The 22,094-nt window shown below is 38.6% G+C and overlaps 1 protein-coding gene across 1 annotated transcript; it reads left to right on the plus strand.

Annotated features, from left to right (window-relative positions):
* Nucleotides 1–2,138: 2,138 nt before the first annotated feature.
* SMC2 (structural maintenance of chromosomes 2) lies at nt 2,139–21,673 on the plus strand (the record flags this gene model as incomplete). Its single annotated transcript, XM_082013338.1, has 24 exons — nt 2,139–2,838; nt 3,764–3,913; nt 4,611–4,733; nt 5,626–5,664; nt 5,858–5,968; nt 6,147–6,191; nt 6,436–6,669; nt 7,333–7,482; nt 8,154–8,387; nt 9,271–9,430; nt 11,051–11,168; nt 11,943–12,081; nt 12,321–12,440; nt 12,761–12,965; nt 13,551–13,686; nt 14,695–14,819; nt 15,631–15,824; nt 16,135–16,278; nt 16,541–16,735; nt 17,293–17,493; nt 18,332–18,448; nt 19,389–19,549; nt 20,417–20,564; nt 21,464–21,673. Exons 1-24 carry the CDS (start codon nt 2,671–2,673, stop codon nt 21,671–21,673), a joined length of 3,627 nt encoding a protein of 1,208 aa, XP_081869464.1. The 5' UTR covers nt 2,139–2,670.
* Nucleotides 21,674–22,094: the final 421 nt, after the last annotated feature.

The following is a 22,094-nucleotide window of genomic DNA, read 5'->3' on the forward strand; positions in this document are numbered from 1 at the left end:
GTCAGCTCTTTGAAGAGCAACCAGGTGCCACCTGCAGTGTAGTCCAAGCAGCCACCTCTCACAGAAACTTATCAGGAACTCGCCTTCACAATCAATCAGGGAAGTGATTGTGTCCCTGTACTCGGCACTGGTGTAGCTGCACCTCGAATACTGTGTTCAGTTTTTGGCCCCTCACTACTAGAAGGACACTGAGTTGCTAGACCATGTCAACATGGGCAACAAAGCTGGTGAGGGGTCTGGAGAGCAAGTCTTATGAGGAGCGGCTGAGGCAACTGGGGTTGTTCAGTCTGGAGAAGAGGAGGCTGAGGGGAGACCTTATCACTGAAAGGGGATTGTGGTGAGGTGGGTGTTGGTCTCTTCTCCCAAGTAACTAGTGATAGGACGACAGGAAATGGCCTCAAATTGCACCAGGGGAGGTTTAGACTAGGTGTCAGAAAAAATTTCTTTACTGAGAGAGTGGTCAAGCATTGGAACAGGCTGCCCAGGGAGGTGGTGGAGTCACCATCACTGGAAGTGTTCAAAAAACTTGTAGACGTGGCACTTCAGGACATGGGCATGGTGGTGTTGGGTTGATGGTTGGACTTGATGATCTTAAAACTCTTTCCAACCTTAATGATTCTGTGATTCAGGCAAGAAACATGGAAGCATGTGTGCCACAGATTGCAGATTTTTTGCCAATCAAAAATTATTAAAAAATCATTTTGAAAGATTTTCAATTCACCAAATAAAAAGTGGCATTTAATGATGGCTCTATAGTTACATGGTGTCAGTCTGATTCTTCCCCATTCTTCAAAATATTTTTTCTCAATATGGTGTCCCAATGTAAGCAAATGACCAACTGATAGGACATCATCAACTGCAACACGGCTACAGTACTCCAGCAGTAGTGCTTAAACAGATCAAGCTGCATCCAGTGTAATTCCTGAAGCAAGCAGAAACACCAAAAAATGCCTCCTGTAATGCAGACCTGCAGTCTAAATTATTTCAAATGATTAAAATAACCTCAGACTATAAACTAGGTAGTTCGGCACAGTAAGTTTTACAGCAGCTCCCCAGATTTCAGTGGTAACACTCAGGTCCAGCTGACAGTACAAAAGAGTCCTCTGGCAAAATACTGGTCTAGTTTTATAGCGTAACTACAGTAGTTCCAGGACAGTGAATGCATTGAGCTGACTTTGCTTTTCCACTTTGACCCATGCAGCACCGAACAACTACTGCTTTTCCCCTGATATGCGCTTGCCAATTTTGAACCGGTTCTCTTTATTCTGCTTGAATGCAAACACTCCTGTACATCACAGCAAGATAGCTGAACAGCCATGGAACGGGGGGGCGGGGGCGGTCCGGGCTTGGTGGGCAGGGTGTTGAAGTACAGAACTGCACTTTCTTGATTTTAATATAATTTGAGGGCGGTTAGAAAGAAGCTTCCCGCCGTAGCCCGGAGTCAACACTCCAGCTCCTCAGCCCTGCCATATAACCCCACATTAATGCCAAGTGCCTTCTCAGCCATGCCCATCTCCCCTCGCCCAGGGACCGCGATCGCACAGCTGCACCTCCCCGCTCTCACAGCGCGACCCGCCATTTTCCCGCACCTCTCCGCCTGTCCGGGCTGGAGGGGGCCTTTCCTCTCAGCGCCCGCCCGCTGCGCTCGCCTGACCTGAGGGTGCCCGCCGTCCCCTCAGGCCAAGAAGCTACCGTATGGATGCGCTCACGCCTCCTCTGAAAAGGAGCGAGGTACGCACCCAGTCCCTCGCTAGCCGAGAAGGACGGTGCTGGGCCGCCCGAGGCAGGCAGCGCGGGGACAGCCGCGGTCAGGCTCCTCCTCTAACGGCCGCCGACTCTCGGCGCCAAAATTCAGCTGTGGCGGGCGGCTGGGAGCGGCACCGGCGGTGAGGCACCGGGGCCTGGGGAGGGGGCTCGCCCGCGGCCTGGCTGATTCCAGCATCGGAGCCGCTAGCGGGGGCTCGCTTGGCAGGGGCGCCTGCGGGGCGGTGGGCAGCCGCGGCGCCGTAGGGGAGAACATGGAGGCAGGCGCCATGGCGGCAGGGGCAGGGGCAGGGGCAGGGGCAGGGGCAGGGGCAGGGGCAGGGGCAGGGGCAGGGGCAGGGGCAGGGGCAGGGGCAGGGGCAGGGGCAGGGGTAGGGGTAGGGGTAGGGGTAGGGGTAGGGGTAGGATGGGGCTGTGTGCGCCACAGAACCGAGGCTGTAGTTTTTCTGGGCTTCAGCTGTCTGGTGCGGTGTCCTGCAGGCTGGAAAGGGAGGCAGCCCTTCTGCCGCATTATGAAAGACCCGGGTCTCTCCCTGACCTTCGTTGGCTGACGGGCTAACGGCCAGCTTTGTGATAAACCGGGGTCGTGCCCCAGTCTTCATACGAGTGTCGTGATGAACGATATGTAAAGTCACGTCGGTTAAAAATGTTGAAGTAGAGATTGTTGGGATGCTTCCTAAATTTGGGGTCTACTTGGAATTTTATAAATGCATAATACTGTGTTGTAAAAGGCATGTGTTCTTCCCATTTTCTCACACATTTAGGTGTTTGTTTGGGCATGCAGTATGATTAGTTTGTCTTTTTTTTTTTTTTTCTTCTTTGAAATCTGTAGGATTATAATCCAGATACTTTTGTTCATGCTCTTGGGAGGAATACTTCGCCTTGTCCCTTAGGAACAAAGAGAAGATGTACATCAAGTCGATTGTTCTTGAAGGGTTTAAATCCTATGCTCAGAGGACAGAAATTTGTGACTTTGACCCATTATTCAATGCCATTACTGGCTTGAATGGTAGTGGTAAGTCCAATATCTTGGACTCAATCTGTTTCCTTTTGGGAATCTCCAATCTGTCACAGGTAAGGAGAGCTGCATTTAAGAAAGGTCTGTCTTCTGTCAGCAACAGTTCATATTACTCTCTTGAGTAATCTCCTATGGAAAACCTGAAGTGATGCTTCTATTAAAAATAATTTTATTTATTTGGATTTTTCATTACATAAAACTGAGTCTCTGTCATTCTTGCTCATTCTTACAGTAAAATGGAATTACGGTTTCATCAATATACTACAGTAGCTCGAAGTATGCAGCTTAGAACATTAGACTAAAAATACCCACTTAAAAGGTTCCTGCCTTTTCAGCCTCAGCTGAAGTCTTTTTGCAGCTAAAGGCACTAACTTGTTTATTTATAATAAACTTTTTCACTTCTGGATTGGGTCTTAAAATTTGGCCAACCTGTTCATCAGAAAAAAATAAAAAGCTGGTTTTCATGGAATGCCTGCTATTTAAAAGATTATATATCTGCTTTACTTGTGTTAAAAAAATTGTGTGCTCTGAGATCGGTTTGAATCTCTGTCTTCAGGTGATTTTTTTTTTTTTTAATTCCTCCCTCCCCCCTCCCCAAGTAATTGTAGACAAATCCAGCTGACCTCCAAGGAACACTGATTCATTTCCCTGTGAACTGCTTTATGAATAATGAATGCTCTTTAAGTAAATGTGCTGGTGACTGATCTAGTCATCTAGATTTTTTTTTTTTAAACATCTGTTCAGGTTTTTTCAGGAATCTCATACAGAAACAGCTGGCTCACTAAAACTGGACTGGTACACTGCCTGTGGTTTTACAATGCTAGCACCTTGCTCCCATATGTCAGTCTCTCACATGAACTTAAGAGATCTACAACTAGATCTGCATTTTTTTTCATTCATTTTTCCAAAACCTACAGTAGCACACTGAAGCTGTGTAATGAATTTATTTCAAAAATGTATTTATCTGTTCCATGGATTTAGGTGCGAGCTTCCAACTTGCAAGACCTAGTTTATAAAAATGGGCAAGCTGGAATTTCTAAGGCAGTGGTGTCTATTACCTTTGATAATTCTGACAAGAAGCTAAGTCCATTGGGATTTGAAGCTAATGATGAGATCACCATCACTAGGCAGGTGAGTCTTTAATACCTGTATTGGTCAGTAACCTATATACATTTTTACCATGCCTAGCAGAAGGGGGAGGGGAAGTAATATTTAAAGCCCTTGAGTTTTTGCAATTGAGGCAGTGTTTCTATAGTGTAGTTAGTAACACAAGCTGTAGAAGCAGATCCAGTGTACTACATTAAAAAAATTGGAATTACTTAAGAAATCAGTTTAACATTGTTAAATGTATTATATCTATAATCTTTTCCATGGGCTTGCACAGAAACAATAATAATGAAATAATGTTCCTAAAGCAGGTTATAATTTTCTGTTTCGTGGCTTTTTCTTCTGCTTTCATATTTTTCTTTTAATATGCGAACTGCGTGTTAAATCTGGTCTCCAAGAACAAAGGAACCTTTATCTTTGTGGTGATGTCCCCCAAGTTTAAAAAAAAAAAACAAAAAACAAACACTTGTGGAGTTTGGAAATTTTCTTGCCAACATTGCCCTCAATGACTGATCTTTCTTACATTTTACTTAGATATTTTAAATCTCTCTTCAGTCCAAAAAAATCTGTTTTGGATATTCTGTATAGTAGACGTGTATGTGTATGCAAGACGTAATATATGGTATTTGCTCAGATTTTTTATTCTTTATTACAGCTTATATTCTGATAATGTCAAGTAATTTTTAAATCACTTATTGTTTTCCATCTTTTCGTTCTCCAGGTTGTCATCGGAGGTAGAAATAAATATCTTATCAACGGTGTGAATGCTACCCAAACTCGTGTGCAGGATCTTTTCTGTTCAGTTGGACTCAATGTCAATAACCCTCACTTCCTTATTATGCAGGTATTGTATGCATCTTTATAAAATTGAAAAAGAGTAGAAGTTGCACTAAATTTGAGGCAGGATAGATAGTGGAAGAACACTTAATTTCCTAATCAGAGAAAAGCAACTTCTTATCAAGTAAAAGTCAAATATCTGTTAAATAGTTAAGATTTCCAATTCAGCATAGTTTGGCCCTAAAACACGTGTCTTGTAGCACACAACCTCATGTAGCAAGCTTTTCCTAAAACATATTCCTTGTGTATTGAACAAATTGTTGTTTTTTTTGTTATGCTAAAGAGACAGATTTTCTTTCCTATTATGTGTGTTCCATGTTAGACAATATTTTGAATGAAGTTGGTATACCTGCTTTCTTAAGTCACAATAAACAAAGGAAGAACTGACCCTTATAAACATCAACACAAGGGACTAGATAAATCCCTGAAATATTAGCAAGGAATAATAAAAAAATAGCAAAAAATACTGTTTCAAATGGAACTGTCCCAACTTGCAGTGGAGGAGGGGACAGTAGTTTTGCAGCTATTCTGCTTCCCCCTAGTTACATATGAGCTAAATCTCCAAAAAGCTAGTTTAGGATTAAGATCTTACTCAATGTCGGCAACTTAGTAAGACTCTAGAACAAAATATGCACATTACGCCTTTAAGATGTAGTCAGGAATGTGTAGGATGAGCCTAAAATAATATATAAAGGCTATTGCAAGTTTGCTGCCTGAAGTGACTTGTTTGAACTTTCAAGAACAAAACAATAAACTGCATTATTCTTGTAGCAAAAAAAAAAAATCATGTTTGAGCTTATACTGTAACATATAAAAATGAGTGGGGTTCTTTGGGTTTGGGTTTTTTTACCATTGCATGGTACACAACTACCATTCTTGTTTTATCTTTCTGTCACCAGGGACGAATTACCAAAGTTCTAAATATGAAGCCAGCAGAGGTAGGAAAGTTGTGGCAGTTTTTTGTCTGAAGTTTTACTGATTTGTTTTCAATGACAAGAATCAATATGGGACACACACATATGCACAAAAAGTACTGGGGGAGATGAGATGATTAACTTAGTTCTGAGTTGAACCTATCTAACATAAGAAGAAACATCTTTTTTTTTTTTTGTAACATTGCTTTTATTTTAGATTTTAGCTATGATTGAAGAAGCAACTGGTACTAGGATGTATGAATGCAAGAAAATAGCTGTCCAGAAAACCATAGAGAAGAAGGAAGTCAAACTGAGAGACATTCAAATGGTACTACATGTTGGAAAGTCTATGTTCTTTCATATTTGTTAAAGATAACTGAATAATTAGTGTAGTGTGGTTTTTAACTTGTAGAATTTTTCTTTTCTGCTTCAGGAACTAGTTATTCGTGGTTAGACATATGAGAGTTTTAAAAACCTGAATATAAATGTTCTGTTTTGTATTTCAGGTCTTAAATGAGGAGATCACTCCAACTTTACAGAAATTGAGAGAGGTATGGAAAAATTAGAAGAGTGGTAGGGCCCTTAAAGTACTGAAAAATGACTTACAGCTACCCTGAACCATTATGTGGTGGCTAACGATAGTACGGTTTGAAGCTTTGGAGAATCATTTCTGTTCAAATACAGAAAATGTGACATTCAGGACTTCTAGGAAATTCTAGAGGGGAATGTAGGGAGAAGGAAGATTTTTTCCATCAAATCTTAAAGTGTTTTTTTTAATTGGTGTCTTTTTTTCAGGAACGATCATCCTATCTAGAATACCAAAAAGTAGTACAAGCTATAGAACATGTAAGCCGCCTCTCTATAGCTTATCAGTTTGTTCTGGCTGAAGAGACAAAGGCATCATCTGCTGAATTATTAAAGGAAATGAAAGCTGATGTAGAGAAGCTTCAGGAATCAATAGCTGAAAGTGAGAAGAAGATGAGACAACTTAATGAAGAATTAGTGGAGATGGAAAAGGAAAGGAGTAAGGTAAGTGAGAACAGTCTCATGCTCATCTGAATACAAGATCTTACGTGAGAAGGGAATTATTTTTACAGATTCTATATCCTTGGATTTTTATTTTCAGGTGGGTTGTTTAGATTATGCACTGCTCATTGTCATTCTTAGCTATTGTCTAAAAGGCATCCATTTGAAGCTTTCATTTGTCTGAAATGCTTTATTTCTGTAAATGAAAAATAACTGAAGAATAGAAACTGTTTGCCCTCTGTGCATTCAGTGGTAAATTTTGCCAGATATTTTTTTTTTCTCCCTTTTTGTTGATGTCTCAGAAGCAATACGCTTCAAGTAAGAAACTCTTGTTCAACAAAAATTAGTACTGACTTCAGTTTTGGGGGCAGTAAATTTGGTTAGATGCAGGACGTCCCACAGGGTCTTTGGATGCCTAAATGCAGCTTTTGTACAAGGACAGTGTCCCATGATATGGGATGATGTGGGACTTCAGTAATGTCTTCAAGTTAGTTTGTGTTTCAGAGGGAAGAGATGTTCTGACCTGGTTGCATTGGAATCTTAACTGCCTGCTTGATCAGACTTTTATCTCTTCTTCTACATAGATCTGTGAACAGAAGATGAAATACTACAAATACTGTATAAATTTCTTAGACTAAGTTAAATTTCCTTTATTTCTGGTTGTAGGAAGTTAGTGGTGCACTACAGTCACTGGAATGTGCACTTTCAGAAATTCAAAGAGTTAATACTAGAGCACAGAGTGCCCTTGATCTCAAGAAGCAAAACTTAAAAAGTGAAGAGAATAAGTACAAAGAACTGGTAAAAAGTAAGCAGGAGGTAAGATCTTTGTATATAACTTTCTTTAAACACCAAATTAATTCAGATTGAGGGGGACAGCTGTTTTTTTCTTACCTACTATGGTAAGAAAAATCCTATGATTGGCAAGAATTACATCAGGAAAGCAGAAACAAATGGTAAGGGCATTGTTTGATTTGTGCGGCATAGGTAGTAGGTTCCTATTAGAAGCAAATATGATGCATATACAAAGAAAGTGCTAGTCTTTATGGTTGTCAACCTTATATTATGCTCAGGAGAGATCCCTACAGCTTCACAAGTATGCTCTCTGGACATGTGGTATTCTTAAAAGAGAAATTTCGGCTGCATATTTCTGATAGTTGATTTTTAATTTTTTTTTATGCAAGTGGAGCACTGGAGAGTACTTTACTTTTTAGATATTGGGAAGAAAAAACTATTTTTCCTAGCTCTGGGCAGTTGTCATCTTTTCCTATATTTCATCTTCCTGTAGACACTCGGTGCAGTCATGGGGCAAATACACACTTGAAAACGTGCAAAGACAAAATTGTAAGATCACAAAATCTGACAAAGTGTCTTAGAAATGTAACTGATGAAACTACTTATAGCTCCTCATCTAAGCAACATGAATTTAAAGTTACTGGTACTCAGGTTCTCTCTTCCTTTTTTTGTTTTTGTTCTTTGTTTTGGTGAAGGATTCTAAAGCATTAGCATCAAAGGAGAAAGAAATAAAGAAGGTAGAGGAAGAACTAAATGCTTTACAGGAAGCAAGTGAAAAAGATACAGATGCTTTAGCTGCAGCACAACAGCATTTTAATGCTGTGTCTGCTGGCTTGTCCAGCAATGATGATGGGGAAGAAATAACGCTTGCTGGGCAGATGATGATCTGCAAAAATGAAATCAGCAAAGCAATCACAGAGGCTAAACAGGTAAGGATAAAAGCTCCGCCTGCCTCAGATCAGCCTTCCTGCTTCTTTTGAAAATTGTCTGAAAACCAAATGACACACCCTTGAAAGATCAGTGAAAAGATTTGCAGAGTACCTATACAAGGTATTTTACAAGTTGGCATATGCATTAAGGTGACTTTTTGATGAAACAGATAATTAAAAAAATAAAAATATACTTGCATAGATATAGACAAATAGGGAAAAGCTATAACATTGATGTGAGGAAGTATAGAAACTTGTATTTGAGACGTAAAGTAGGACTCACAGTACTCAAATGACTGACGGTATTGGATAGGAAGAAATTAAGACTGCTGTCCATGATATACATTCACACTATAGAGATTTCTATAGTGAAACTTACTGAAATCAAAATAAAGATGCCTGAGACACTGAATGGAGAGTTCAGAAGAAACTGGTTTTCCGTAGTTAAATTGTGTGTTAGTCACATAACTGAAACAGACACCAATTCTTTTGTCTTAAGATAGGAGATCTCTGCTGGGGTAGCTCTCACCATGGAATTTAAACTTTCAAAGTTAAAAGTGTCCCTTGCTTGTTTCACTTAAGGAAAAACTCCTTTGGGGAAAATAACAAAGCCAGCTGTGTCCCATGTTATTTTACATTGTTTCTTCTAGGACTTTATTCATGTGCAACTGTGAGATATTGTATCAAAATACATGATTTATGTTTTTATTTCCAAGTCACTTGTGACCTTACTTTCAAAAGCCAAGGCTGCTGCTTGGCATTTCCGCAACCGGCAGAAACTGACAAATTATATGAGCACCTTCTTAGTGCAAGTGTTCTAAATCTGCACCTGCAAGATTCTCTTTGAAGATCGTCTGGTTCCATATTATTTTACTCCCTACAGGCTCAAATGAAGTTGAATTATGCACAACAAGAATTAAAGACCAAACAAGCTGAAGTTAAAAAGATGGATGGAAGCTACAAGAAAGACCAAGAAGCACTTAAAGCTCTCTTAAAAACAAAAGAAAAACTAGAGAACCAAATGAAGACGCTGAACTATGAAGGTTTGTACAGACTTCCGGTCCATAATTTTAGGGGAATCCGAAAAGGAATATGAAAGTGTGATGAGTTGACCTTGGCTGGCCACCAAGCCCACCAAGCCGCCGTACCACTCCACGTCCTTTACTGGACAGGGGAGAGAAAATATGACGAAAGGCTCATGGGTTGATACAGGGACAGGGAGAGATCACTCTGCAATTATGGTCACAGGCAAAACAGACTCGGCTTGGGGAAACTGGTTTAATTTATTGCTAGTCAAAAGTCTGGATAATGAGAAATAGGAACAAACCAGAGTAGGATAAGGAGAAATAGGAGCAAACCTTAAAACATCTTCCCCCACCTCTCCCTTCTTCCTGGGCTCAACTTCGTGCCTGATTTTATCTGTCTCCTTCCCTGGAGTAGCATAGGAGGACAGGGGTTTGGAGTTACAGTCAATTCGCCACACATTGCCTCTGCTGCTCCTTCATCCTCACACTGTTCCCCTGTTCCAGGGAAGACAGTCCTTCACTAACTTCTCCAACATGCATCTTTCCCACAGGCCGCAGTTCATCACAAACTGCTCCAGTCTGGGTCCCTTCCATGGGGTGCAGTCCTTCAGGAACAGAGTGCTCCAGCATGGGTCCCCCACAGGGTCACAAGTCCTGCCAGGAGCCTGCTCTGGCATGGGCTTCCCATGGGGTCACAGCCTCCTTCAGGCATCCCCCTGCTCCAGCGTGGAGTCCTCCCTGGGCTGGAGAGGAATATCTGCTCTAGTGCCTGGAGCACCCCCTCACCCTCCTTCTGTACTGACCTAGGTGTCTGCAGAGTTGTTGCTCTCACATATTCTCGCTCTCTCTCCCAGCTCCTGTTGTCCAGCAGTTCTTACCCGTTCTTAAGTATGTTGTCCCACAGGCGCTACCAACATCGCTCAGCCTTGGCCAGTGGTGGGGTTGTCTTGCAGCCAGCTGGAACTGGCTCTGTCAGACAGAGGCAAAGGAAAACAAAAAGATTTACTCTGCCTCCCATCAGTAGGCAATGGCCAGCCACTTCCTGGGAAGTAGGGCCAAACAAATGCCTTAATAATGAATCCCCCCTCCCTTCCTCCTTTCTCTTAGCTTTTATTGCTGAGCATGCCTTCCTATGGTATGGAGTATTGCTTGGGTCAGCTGTCCTGGCTGTGTCTCCCAGCCTCCTGCCCATCCTCAGCCTACTGGCCTTTGGAAGCAGGGGTTGGAGGGACAACTGTGATGCTGTGGGAGCACTGCTCTGCAGTAGCCAAAATACTGGTGTGTTATCAACACCATTCTACTAGCAACACAAATCACAGTATTATGAGGGCTGCTATGGGGAAAGCTAACTCAATCCCAGCAAGACCAAATACAAGAAGGAACTGAGAAGCTACTCAAGACTCTAAATTGATATTCCAAGATGACAGAGAAGAACAGTAGACTTTAAACTCTTTGCATGTTTGGTATTGTGATGGTGTTCATTTGTCTAAACTGGAAATTTACAAAACATCTTAGAAACTCTTTCAATTAAATATTCTCTACATATATGTATATAAACAGTGTAGCATACCAGTTTTCCAAGCTAATAGATTTGTGTGCTCTGGATGTTTTGTCTACTGCTTGTGTTCAACTCTTAAGAAGAGAAAGAAGAAGCACTTCTAGCAAAAAAGAAGGCGTTGACTTGTGACATCAACCAGTTGAGAGAATTGTATGAAGGCTTAATGGCAAAGTTTCCCCACCTACAGTTTGAATACCAGTAAGATCTCAGTGTGATCCTGAAGGATGTTTGAAAGTGCTTTGTGGGGCATTTCATGCATGGCTTATGTGACTTAGAAGATAATTCCATCCGTTGCTTAGCTGTTGCTTTCCTTATAGTGCTAGTGAATAACGTCTATCCTATCTGTAAAAGTGGGGTGGGGGGAAGCCAGGAAATGTTAACTGAGTTAATAGGCAGCAGGGAGAGTAATACAGTCATTCTTAAATGGCAGCCTTATGAAAATTGCTAGAATTTAAAAGTTTTGTATGATGGTGTTTGCAAGCCATACCTCAACTTTGGTTGCTAAAACCATAGAATTCAAAGGTCTGAACTGCAAAAATATGTAATCATTACTTCTCAGAGTCCTGCCTGAGGACTGTGAGTAGACTTGCTCTGTGGAGGTTAACATTTTATCTGTCTCTGACAATCAAATATATGCATCCCCAGATTTATTTGCTTATGTAACAATAATTTGGAACATAATCCTATATCTGTGCTAATAATAGGACCCATGATAAAAATCAATTGACAATTGTGTGAACAAATTGTACTAAAATCAGGAAGGACATTGTTCTAATGACTTTGTAAGTGACTATTGGGAAGTCTCTTGTCCTGAAGTATTTAATTCAACCATTTTCTGCATTTTTTTTCCCTGATATAATTTAGAACTTCTTATACCAATGTAATAAGCAGTATGTGTTTTTTAAATATAATTTTTTTAAGATGTGTGTGAGAGAAACAAACGTGATTATAATAATTAAACTTAATTTTAAGACATCCAGAAAAAAAATGGAATCCAAACTGTGTGAAAGGCCCTGTTGTGTGTCTCATCACTGTGAAAGATCTATCCAAAGCAAAAGCCCTTGAAGCAGCGGCGGGAGGGAAACTCTATAACATTATTGTGGACACAGAGGTATGTTTACTACTTTAATACAGAGCTCTGAATGTTGAGATGAGGTTGTGTGACAATGAGCATGTGCATTATTACTGCATGCTTAAGAGGCGATTTTGACCCAGGTACATGTTTAAATTAGGTCAAGAGAGTCATGCATAATTATTTGCAACAATATACACCTCTTGCAATGCCCTATTGTCTTATTTTACAAAATCAGTTATGTATTCAAGTATGCTTTGTAACTCTTCTTGTTTGAGGTTACTGGCAAAAAGCTTTTAGAAAAGGGTGAACTAAAGCGTCGATACACTATCATTCCACTGAACAAAATTTCAGCCAGGTGTGTTGGACAAGACAAGGTCAAGTTGGCACGAACCTTGGTATGTAAATAAATAACACTATTTACACTCTTTTGCTTATGTACCTTTTTCATTTTGTTTCTTTGCTAAAAACATGAGCTTCTTAATGGTTATACTAATAAGAATTTCTATAGGGTTTCAAGGTATCTTGATTTTATTTTTTTCTTTTGTATCCTTTCAGCTATGTGATGTTTAAATGGATATTAATTCTTCCACTTTTAACTGAAATTTTTTTAAAATGTTATACTTTTTTAGAAAGTTTTTTTATCAAGAGAAGACAAATTAAATTTGAAAATTCTTACAACTTAAAGCATACTAATTGCATTTCACTTGATTTCTAGGCTGGTCCTGATAACCTGCATTTAGCCCTTTCTCTAATTGGATATGAATCTGAACTGCAGAAGGCAATGGAATATGTCTTTGGAACAACACTGATCTGTAATAACATGGATAATGCTAAGAAAGTGACCTTTGACAAAAGGATAATGACGAGAAGTGTTACACTTGATGGGGATACGTTTGACCCCCAGGGCACCCTACATGGAGGCAATTGCTAGTTTTATTCACATAGTAATACTGTGTGTTGGTTGATTTCCTTACTGTTCTGCATGTTTTTTATGAAAATGAATGGTAACCTTATTGTTTAGTCTCATACCAGAGATAATATAATCTCTGTTTGAGCAAAGGTTTGTCAGTCTTAAGCTGAAATAAGATTGCTTAGACTAAGAAAAAATTAATAGCAAACTATTTGCATAAAGTAGTTTAGATTTTAAAGACTTAAATTTTATTTGGCTGTATAATCCTCTTGGAAGGAGAAATGCTTTGACTTCAAGCACTCTTTGAAGTAATTCATAATAAATTTGAGCTAATTTCATAAATTATGAAAAGTTAGTTGATTTCACAAGAAATGCATGTGTAGTATTCAAAGTCTGCAAAACTAAGTTCTATAACAGAGATAGTCTTTCTCCATTGAAAACTACTGTAAGTTTAGCTGAGCTGCCTTTCTGTTTTGTAACTAAAACAAATCATCAACCTGCATCATTATTAACATTTAGAATTTGCTATTTGCCAGTGGTGAATCCACTAGTCTAATTCCAGTTAGCTTGACTTTGCTTTTTATTCACTGAACAGGTGCGTGCTCACAGGCTGCACCAATATTGTCTAAACTTCAAGAAATTAAAAACATTGAAGTAGAACTCAAGACAAAAGAATCTGAACTACAGACTGTAGAGAATGAGCTGGCGAGCTTAAAGAATGTTGCCGAAAAGTAAGGTTTGCCCTATAACATGTCTATCGTTTCTCTTATGTGACTGAGTAAATGTAATATAAAGAAGTATTTTTGGAAGGCATAGGACCTGTTGAGAATGTAGTATGCAGAAAATTATTCCCTTCCTCCCTCTCCCTCCTCCCAGTTTAATTTGTAAACAACAAATTGTAACAAGCAAATTTAGCTTTTAGGTAACACAGGCAAGAAAACTTTATTTTGGGCAGTAATAAGGGGAAAAAAATGGCATACAGTGATGTATACTTGAAATCACTTGAAGTTTTCCAAAGTTTCTTGAAGTCCACTGAAGAATAGATCAGCTCCAGTCATATTTTGTAACACCCATACAGAATTTCAGTTTGTGATAGCTCTTATTGTTCTTCCCAGAAAATATATAAAGATACTAAAGGGGAATATCTGAGTGATACTGCTGTAAGGATTTAAATTAAATAATTTTAACTATATATGCTTTTCAGCTACTCAATTAAAGAAGATCTTTTTAAAAGATGGAATATAGAAGTACGTTTAGTCAGCTCTGTCAAAATCCTATAAAGAGGTAGTGTTGTGTAATATGCTGTCTACAAGCTGGATTTATTTTTCAAATTGTTTTGAGTTGTAATAGACTTCCAGAAACGTGGCCAAAAGGAAGAAACTAGTTTTACTTTTAGATATTTTTTCCTTTAATGCTTCATCCTAGCACTGTTGCCAAATTCCATGTGTTGCGTTTGTTAGTTTTTAACATACTTTATTGGGGCTTCAGGAGTTATAACCTGGAGTTACATAGGTCACAACTTACATACCTACAAACTTCACAATTGCTATTAAAGAAATTATATCAGACTTTCATGCAATTAAGGTTACTTGTCCTATAGTCATCACTGTATCTCACATTAGAATGGGAATATAAATATTTCTTTGTTTACTTATTTCTGTATCTACTTACTTCAACTTTGAAACGAAAGTGCTGGGTACCCTTCATTATAGCAATGTGTATCATTACTGTCCTTAAAGGTACCGGCAACTGAAGCAGCAGTGGGAGATAAAGTCAGAGGAGGCAGAGCTGTTGCAAATGAAGCTTAATCAAAGTGCTTATCACAAACAAGAGGAAGAGCTGCTTCACCTGGAGAAAACCATTGGTGACAAATGTGTTGTTGCTCTTGTAACAGAAAACTAATTGCTGAGAATGAGATGGATATTTGGCTGTTTGAGTAGCAGAATCTTTGCTTAAGAAAAAAATATTTTTAGCTTTGAAAATACAGCTTTATATTTTGCAATACGTAACAAATACAGAATTGCAATAGACTTGCATAGAGTTGGTCGTTCTCCTGTAGTAAAAGTTACATTCTTAAGCTTTCTAAATGCTCTATAATACAGGCAAAAATGGCTTTGCAGGGAAGTTTTAAAAATTATTTAATCCCATATTTGCGTAATCTTTGTTTTTTCTAAGCCATCTGTTTCTGTAGATATTTAAGGATAGCAATATAAATAGTTTCCGTAACAAGAAGGCATTGAAAAGAAGTACGTATAGCTAAGGAAAAAACATAAAAGGAAGCAAATGCAGCAAGAAGTAAAACTCCTAAAGGAAAGAGATGGCCAGAAGTGATACATATGTAGACATAGTATTTGAGGTATGAGGTCATATCTTATTAGGTAGCCGTCTGATCAGTTACTTCTTGATTGTATGATATACTTGCCCCTTTAAAAAAAAAAATGTTTAGTTTCATTAATTTTAATGACTGGTTGTCTGTTTGGTGCCCTACCAATAACTGGTAACAACAGCACCCTGTCCTAGAGCAATCATTGAAATAGCTGACTTCAGTAACTATCAAACATAAAACCACTTTTTGCTGCTAGAGGCAGGGACAAATTTATTTCAGTTGGAGTTCAGGATGTAAATTTGAAGAATACAAACAATGCCCAATCTCAGTACTGTCCTTCTTGATTCAGCGGAGTGTGAAGAGACATTAAAGAAAACTGAAGAGAACCAAAAGAAGGCAGAAGATAAATACAAGGTATTAGAGAATAAAATGAAAAACGCAGAAGCAGAATATGAAAAAGAACTAAAAAGTGCCCAGCAAAAACTAGATGATGCCAAGAAAAAGGCAGATGCTTCAAGGAAAGAAATGAAAGAAAAGCAGCAGGTAAAACTTAACCTTTGCTGGCAATTTTCTCAATGTTAAAAGTGGTTGCAGTAATCGTAAAGTTTGATTTTCCTGAAGTTTTAATACCATCAGTTTTGGAACTTCATATATTACTCTCTAATATATTATGTCACTGATGTAGAAATTATTATTGCATGATTTGGGTTTTTTTGTTTGTTTGGTGTTTTTGTGAGATTGTCCCGTTGCTGAAGAATGGGTACTGTTAATCTTCTATGGCATTTACTATGTCAAACTGAATCTTAATTCTTTCCAGTTAAGTATAACTGTGATAAATTTGAAAACTCTCTAGGAAGTTGAAGCTTTAATTCTGGAACTTGAAGAGCTAAAACAAGAACAGGCCTCTTCTGAACAACAGATAGTGGCTGCAGATAAAGCAATCAAATCCTATCAGGAGCAAGTTAACGCTATGGCAGCTGAGGTGTCTAAGACAAAGGTAAAAGCGAACTCTGTGTTTCATTGTCTGTATTGATGTTACTGAAGTTATGATCCCGTAAAGCTCAAATTATAATGTGTGTTTTGTTGTTTGGATTTTCTTGGCCAGCACTCAATTATGTTTAGCCTAGGTAGTTATTTTTTGGCTTCATTACCACATGTGAATTTTTTCTCCTTCATTGTGCTGTCCTTCTCTTTTAATAACTGTCTTAACACTAGCCTTTGAAAGAAGCTAATAAATGACCGTTTGATTTGCTTTTCAGAAATCTGTGGAGAAATTGCAGGAGGAGCTGGCCAGGGAAAAGGAAGTAGTAGCGTTAAAGGATAAAGCAATTACAGCCAAATCTGCAGAGATGGGAAAATACAGAGAACAAAATAAGGAATTACAGCTTAAGGTTAAAGAATTAGAACACAATATCAGCAAACATCAACAAGAGTCTGCTGATGCTGCTGCCAAGGTATTTCAGAACTTTGCTTTTGCTTGCATCTTGTCGTCAAGACTGGTTATTTCCCTTGCTATATCAAAGAAAATACCCTTTTTTTTCTTAATAAGCACTGTCATATTTGCAGTGCTTTATATAAAAAAGTTTTATTCCAGGAGGAGGGGGTGGAAATTGTAAATTGTGACAGAGCTTATTGGTGTGGACTTACAGAGAGTAGATCGCAATGTGAGAAGGTGATCAACAAGAAGAACATTCTGATGGTAGGGACAAATTGTCTAACTACTTAAGCTAATCCTGAGATTTAGTGACCATGCCTTAGTCCACATATAGAAAAATGTCCTACAAGTAAACATGATGGGTATATGTGAAAGCTCCCTTAAAATCTAGATTCATGTACAGTGTTGGAAATCACATGAAGCATTGTAAAGGTACACACCTGTGCTGTGTTGGGATAGAAGAATTAATGTTGTAGAGTAATTTCAGGATGTTAATTTTTTTTTTTTAATTTGTTTTTTGTTCACATTTGAGAAGTGGGAGGGAGGGAAAGCCTCAACATATCTTGTTGTTTACAGGTGACCAGAATGCTGAAAGACTATGAGTGGATAGCTTCAGAGAAACCACTTTTTGGTCAGCCAAACACAGCCTATGACTTCAAAACTAATGATCCTAAAGAAGCAAGTCAGAAGCTGCAGAAATTGCAAGAGAAAAAAGGGAATCTGGGAAGGAGCGTGAACATGAGAGCTATGAATATGCTTTCTGAGACAGAAGAGAGGGTAAACATTCTGTGCTTTAACTTTGGAAGATTGGGTGGGTTGGGTATGTGGTATTATGTATAATGTAGCTTTATATTTTCATATCCTCAGTTTCTGGATACACCAAAAATAAAACTAAATCTTCAAGAGATAACAGGAAACCTTTTGTTAGATCTTTTATAGTAATCTTACATTGTTTAACTATTCCCTAGTGCACTAATTTTCTAGATTATGCGTAATCTTGACTTTAGATGGTAAAAAGAATAATTTCATTCCTCCCTAGCCCAGTCCATCCTCAATTGGCAGCAGCAGCTTTAGGCAAGCTTTGTGGTATCCATTACAGTATCTGAGAATTACATACTTTATCAAAGGTTGCAGATCAAAAAACTCTTCATCTTCAAGCATGATAGCTTGAAGGTGTTCCAGGGTTTTCTCAAATTCATCTGTATCTTGAGGCTATTCCGGGGTTGTCTCAAAACTGTCCACAGACTGACACTTCAACTCTTCTAGTATTGTTTCATGATTAGAACTGGCCTGTTCTTCATATCAGCCTCCAGAAGCATCCTTTCTTCTGTGGAAAGGCAAATGAAACATGATTAACTTGAAAAGGAAGCGCAACTTTCAGAGCGGTGTTGGTCTTCCCCTTTTGCCGATTGTTGACAATTCTAAAGTTTTAGGATATTATTTGTAAATTAAAGCATAAATCCTCCATACAGCTAGATGAATGCTTTGGATTTCAATCTTGTGGTTAATGGGTATTTCATGGTTATAAAAATAAACAGTGAATCTGTAAGATTAGCACAAAATGCATTTGAGCATAAAGTTCATTGAAATCAATCTTTTCTTCTCATTGCACCAGTACAACGACTTAATGAAGAAAAAAAGAATTGTAGAGAATGACAAGATAAAAATTCTTGCAACTATTAAAGAGCTTGACCTCAAGAAAACTGAAGCTTTAAATATTGCTTGGAAAAAGGTATGACACTTGAAATCTAATCTTCACGTTTTAGCAGAGGATCAGATTTATCTTAGATTATTGTTTTCCTATTTCCATGGAAAAAAAAGTCTCTTTCCAGAACTAATCTGCCTTGCCTAGTATTTAAATTACGGAACAACCAGTTCATTTTTCCTGTTTCATCTCACCTTTGAGATTAAGACATAAATTCCTTTCTACATGGAAAGTTCTTGACACATTCTTTTCTGCTGTACCAGGAAAACTGGCACTTTTCAGCCTTTGGGAAGATTGATTATATCTAACATTAAATTGCTCACAAATGAAGTATCAGTTTTAACTACTACTGCCTGTACTCAAGGTATCACTGACAAAATGGTACATTTTAATTGCAAAAATTTTATTTGGCAAAAATTAGTGAATTGTATTTAAAAGCGTCCTGGGTGGTGGAATAAGTGCGTTCTCGGATCCATTACTTGACCTAGGAAATTTTAATCTACTTACAAAGTTGCATTCCATCCAGTACCTGGGAAGAAAAGGAGTGGGGAGGATGCCAGTGTGTGGCTCTTACAAGGCACTTAAACTTTTAATAGCCCTTTAATTAGGGGAAATTACCATTTACCAGTTAATAAATCTGAGATAGGGCATAACCATTTCCCTGGCTGGTAGCACAAAGAAGCCTTCCAGTATTTCTTCCATGTGATCCTTCTAAAGTGGTTAGTATAAGGTGTCCTATATATGTATCCTTCGGTGTTGTTTCACTTTTCAGTACAGAAGAAATAAAAGATTCTGTATGCTAATTTTTTCTCACTGTCTTGTATGTGCTAATCTTCAAAACATAAGAAGTCATTGGATTAAATTGGGCAAGATGGCTAGAGCATAGTGCAGCTTCCCACTAAGTTTTCAGCTGTTTGTGCTCTTGATTCAAAGCATGTACATATATCTCTTGTGATCTGACTTCTAGGTGAATGAAGACTTTGGTTCCATTTTCTCAACACTTCTACCAGGAGCCAAAGCTATGCTAGTACCCTCTGAAAAACAGAATGTCTTGGATGGTCTGGAGTTCAGAGTTGCCTTAGGAAACACCTGGAAGGAAAACTTAACAGAACTTAGTGGAGGACAAAGGTTGGTGAACTTCGTGGGGTTTTTTTGTTTGTTTTTCTGTTGCATTTCTGTGTATAATTGATATGTCTAGCTAGTTATAGTTTAGAAAAGCAAAAAATGAATCTTTTCCCTAGTCAGGCCAGGGACTCTATCTCCTTCCAACCTGACTGAATATTGAAAGCCTTATTAATTCAGTTCATCTCAAAGAAGAATCCAACTTAGAATAATGCATTACTTGGCATGTGGTAACAAACAGGATTTTACTCCACGGAGAAGTGACAAAAAACTGAATAGAGTAGTGAGAAAACTGCAGTTAACTCTTGGTAGTATTGAGGTACTGTTGAATTAAATGCTCCGCCTTTGAGTTATCTCAAAAATCTATATAGACAAGTTCTTCCCTGGTGTCAAATTAGTGTAATGGTGACAGTTTTCTTCTCCAGTCATTAGAGCTACTGTAGGGTATGTGCTTCTTGGCAACTTCTAAGGGAAAAATTTAATAAATTGAAAAATAGAAACAGAATTTAGGAAGAGGTGAGACAGAGATATAGAACTTCCTGAAGGACAGAATGCTTCAAGAACTGTATGTTGAAAAGAAGCACTGCAAAACTCAGATTTGAAAATAGGTAAAGCAACAGCATGATTTTGAGTATCAACACCCAACTAACCTGATCTTCCAATAAAGGAGTAAGTAACATTTTCCACTTCTGGCAGAAGGCTTCATATTTTGAAGTCAGAAGTTGTGGCAGAAGCTGTCATTCTGTCTCTTCAGAACTTATAGCATGAACCTGCTTTTGAGAGAGCATTTTGTTACTACCAAACAATTGTTTTTATAAGGCAAAGCCTCTCAAACAAGAGGATAAAACATAAATTTATTGTTCTCTATATTAGATCATTGGTGGCCTTGGCCTTGATCTTAGCCATGCTTCTCTTCAGACCTGCCCCAATTTACATCTTGGATGAAGTGGATGCAGCCCTTGATCTCTCTCATACCCAGAATATTGGGCAGATGATCCAAACTCATTTCAGGCACTCCCAGGTATGATCTTGAAACTATTGTGATCATCTCTTTATACACTTCATTATTTTCAGAGGTGGTCTGCCACTGAGGAGCCTTTGCTGTTCAAGTATTTTATTCCAGAGATGTGTGTTGTGTTTCTAAGTTGCTTCAGCTGGAAGTTACACTCATGATAATGGCAACTGTGAAACTTCTAAGCATTACATTTTAATGTAAGCCATTGCTGCAGTGGCTAAAAAAACAGATACTAATAGGGAGGAGTATCTGTGATATGATCAATTTCAGGCATGACCCACATCCTGAATTTTCTTTTTTGCTAAAGTCCTTTAACTTGAGCTTTAAAAATATTTTATTTTTCACCCTGTTGAAATAAGCCAGACACCTAGTAGAAAGAATCTCTGTATCACTGTGGCATGTGTATGAAAAAAATATGTAGAACTGAAGAAACTGACTATCCTGAGTGAAAGGCAAGTACCTATCTCTGTTTGGTGGTAAGACATGACCTTTCCAAATTGTGAGAGAGAGGAGGGGAACATTTGTTACCATTATTGTAAAATGATTTGAGCGATATCTTTAGACTATGAAATTCTTGCAGAATTCATGGCAACATTTTTTCTGGTGACTGATGCACCATGAATGGGTGTCTTGTGTTGTGGCCTGTACTCCAGGTGAAGCGCTGGGATATGGACAGAGCTGTACATTGTTAGCTGCAGAAAATGTCTGGCCTGTGGGTGTACATTACGCTGCTTGGTACCTTCTGTTGGGCTTCTGTATGTTTACAATGTTCTTTTGAAGAATTACCACCAAGATACTAGCCAAACAAAGTAAAAGGAATCCTCTTTCGAGAAGACTTTTCCAATGCTCTTCGAAGTCTTTATTTGGATGGCAGCACTTGCTTTAAGCTTTTTGGTTTGTTTTAGTTTGTTGTGGTGTCCTTGAAGGATGGAATGTTTAGCAACGCAAACGTCCTCTACAAGACCAGGTTTCTGGATGGTGTATCCACTGTTACAAGATATGAGCAGTTTCAAAGAAGAAAGAGCCAGCCTGCTCTTGAGAAAGCCCAGAGTGACAAAAGAGAACTTGGAGAATTCTTTCAGGTAACTTCTTCACTGGCCCTTCAGGTGCAGTAGCAACTTCTTAAGTGTTCTCTGTCCCCAGTCTTACAGTTAGGCCATGAGGAACCTCTCTAATTGAAGTTTCTTGTTTAAAAACAGTATTGCCAATCTTTAAATCCTCCTTTATGTCTTACCTTTTAGTTCACATCCACATCTCAATAAGAATTGAAATTTACAGGAGACTATTGCCTGTACTGTTAGCTAAACTGGCCACATTTATTTCTCTTGGTGTTCTGTATGTGATTCCTGTCGTCCCTCTGTAAGCATTTGCACATAAACATGCACAAACAGTAGTTCTGTAAACTCAACAGGAGGAACTGAAGTCTTCGAATGAGCAAAATCGGATTTGACTGGCAGTGCTTACAGCATTCAGAAAACCTGTTGCAAAGTGTAAAGGCTGTCTTCATCTCCTGTCGTCAAATACCAGAGAAAAGCA

The sequence above is a fragment of the Phaethon aethereus genome (genome assembly GCF_964289735.1).
Source record: "Phaethon aethereus genome assembly, chromosome: Z".
Taxonomy (NCBI): domain Eukaryota; kingdom Metazoa; phylum Chordata; class Aves; order Phaethontiformes; family Phaethontidae; genus Phaethon; species Phaethon aethereus.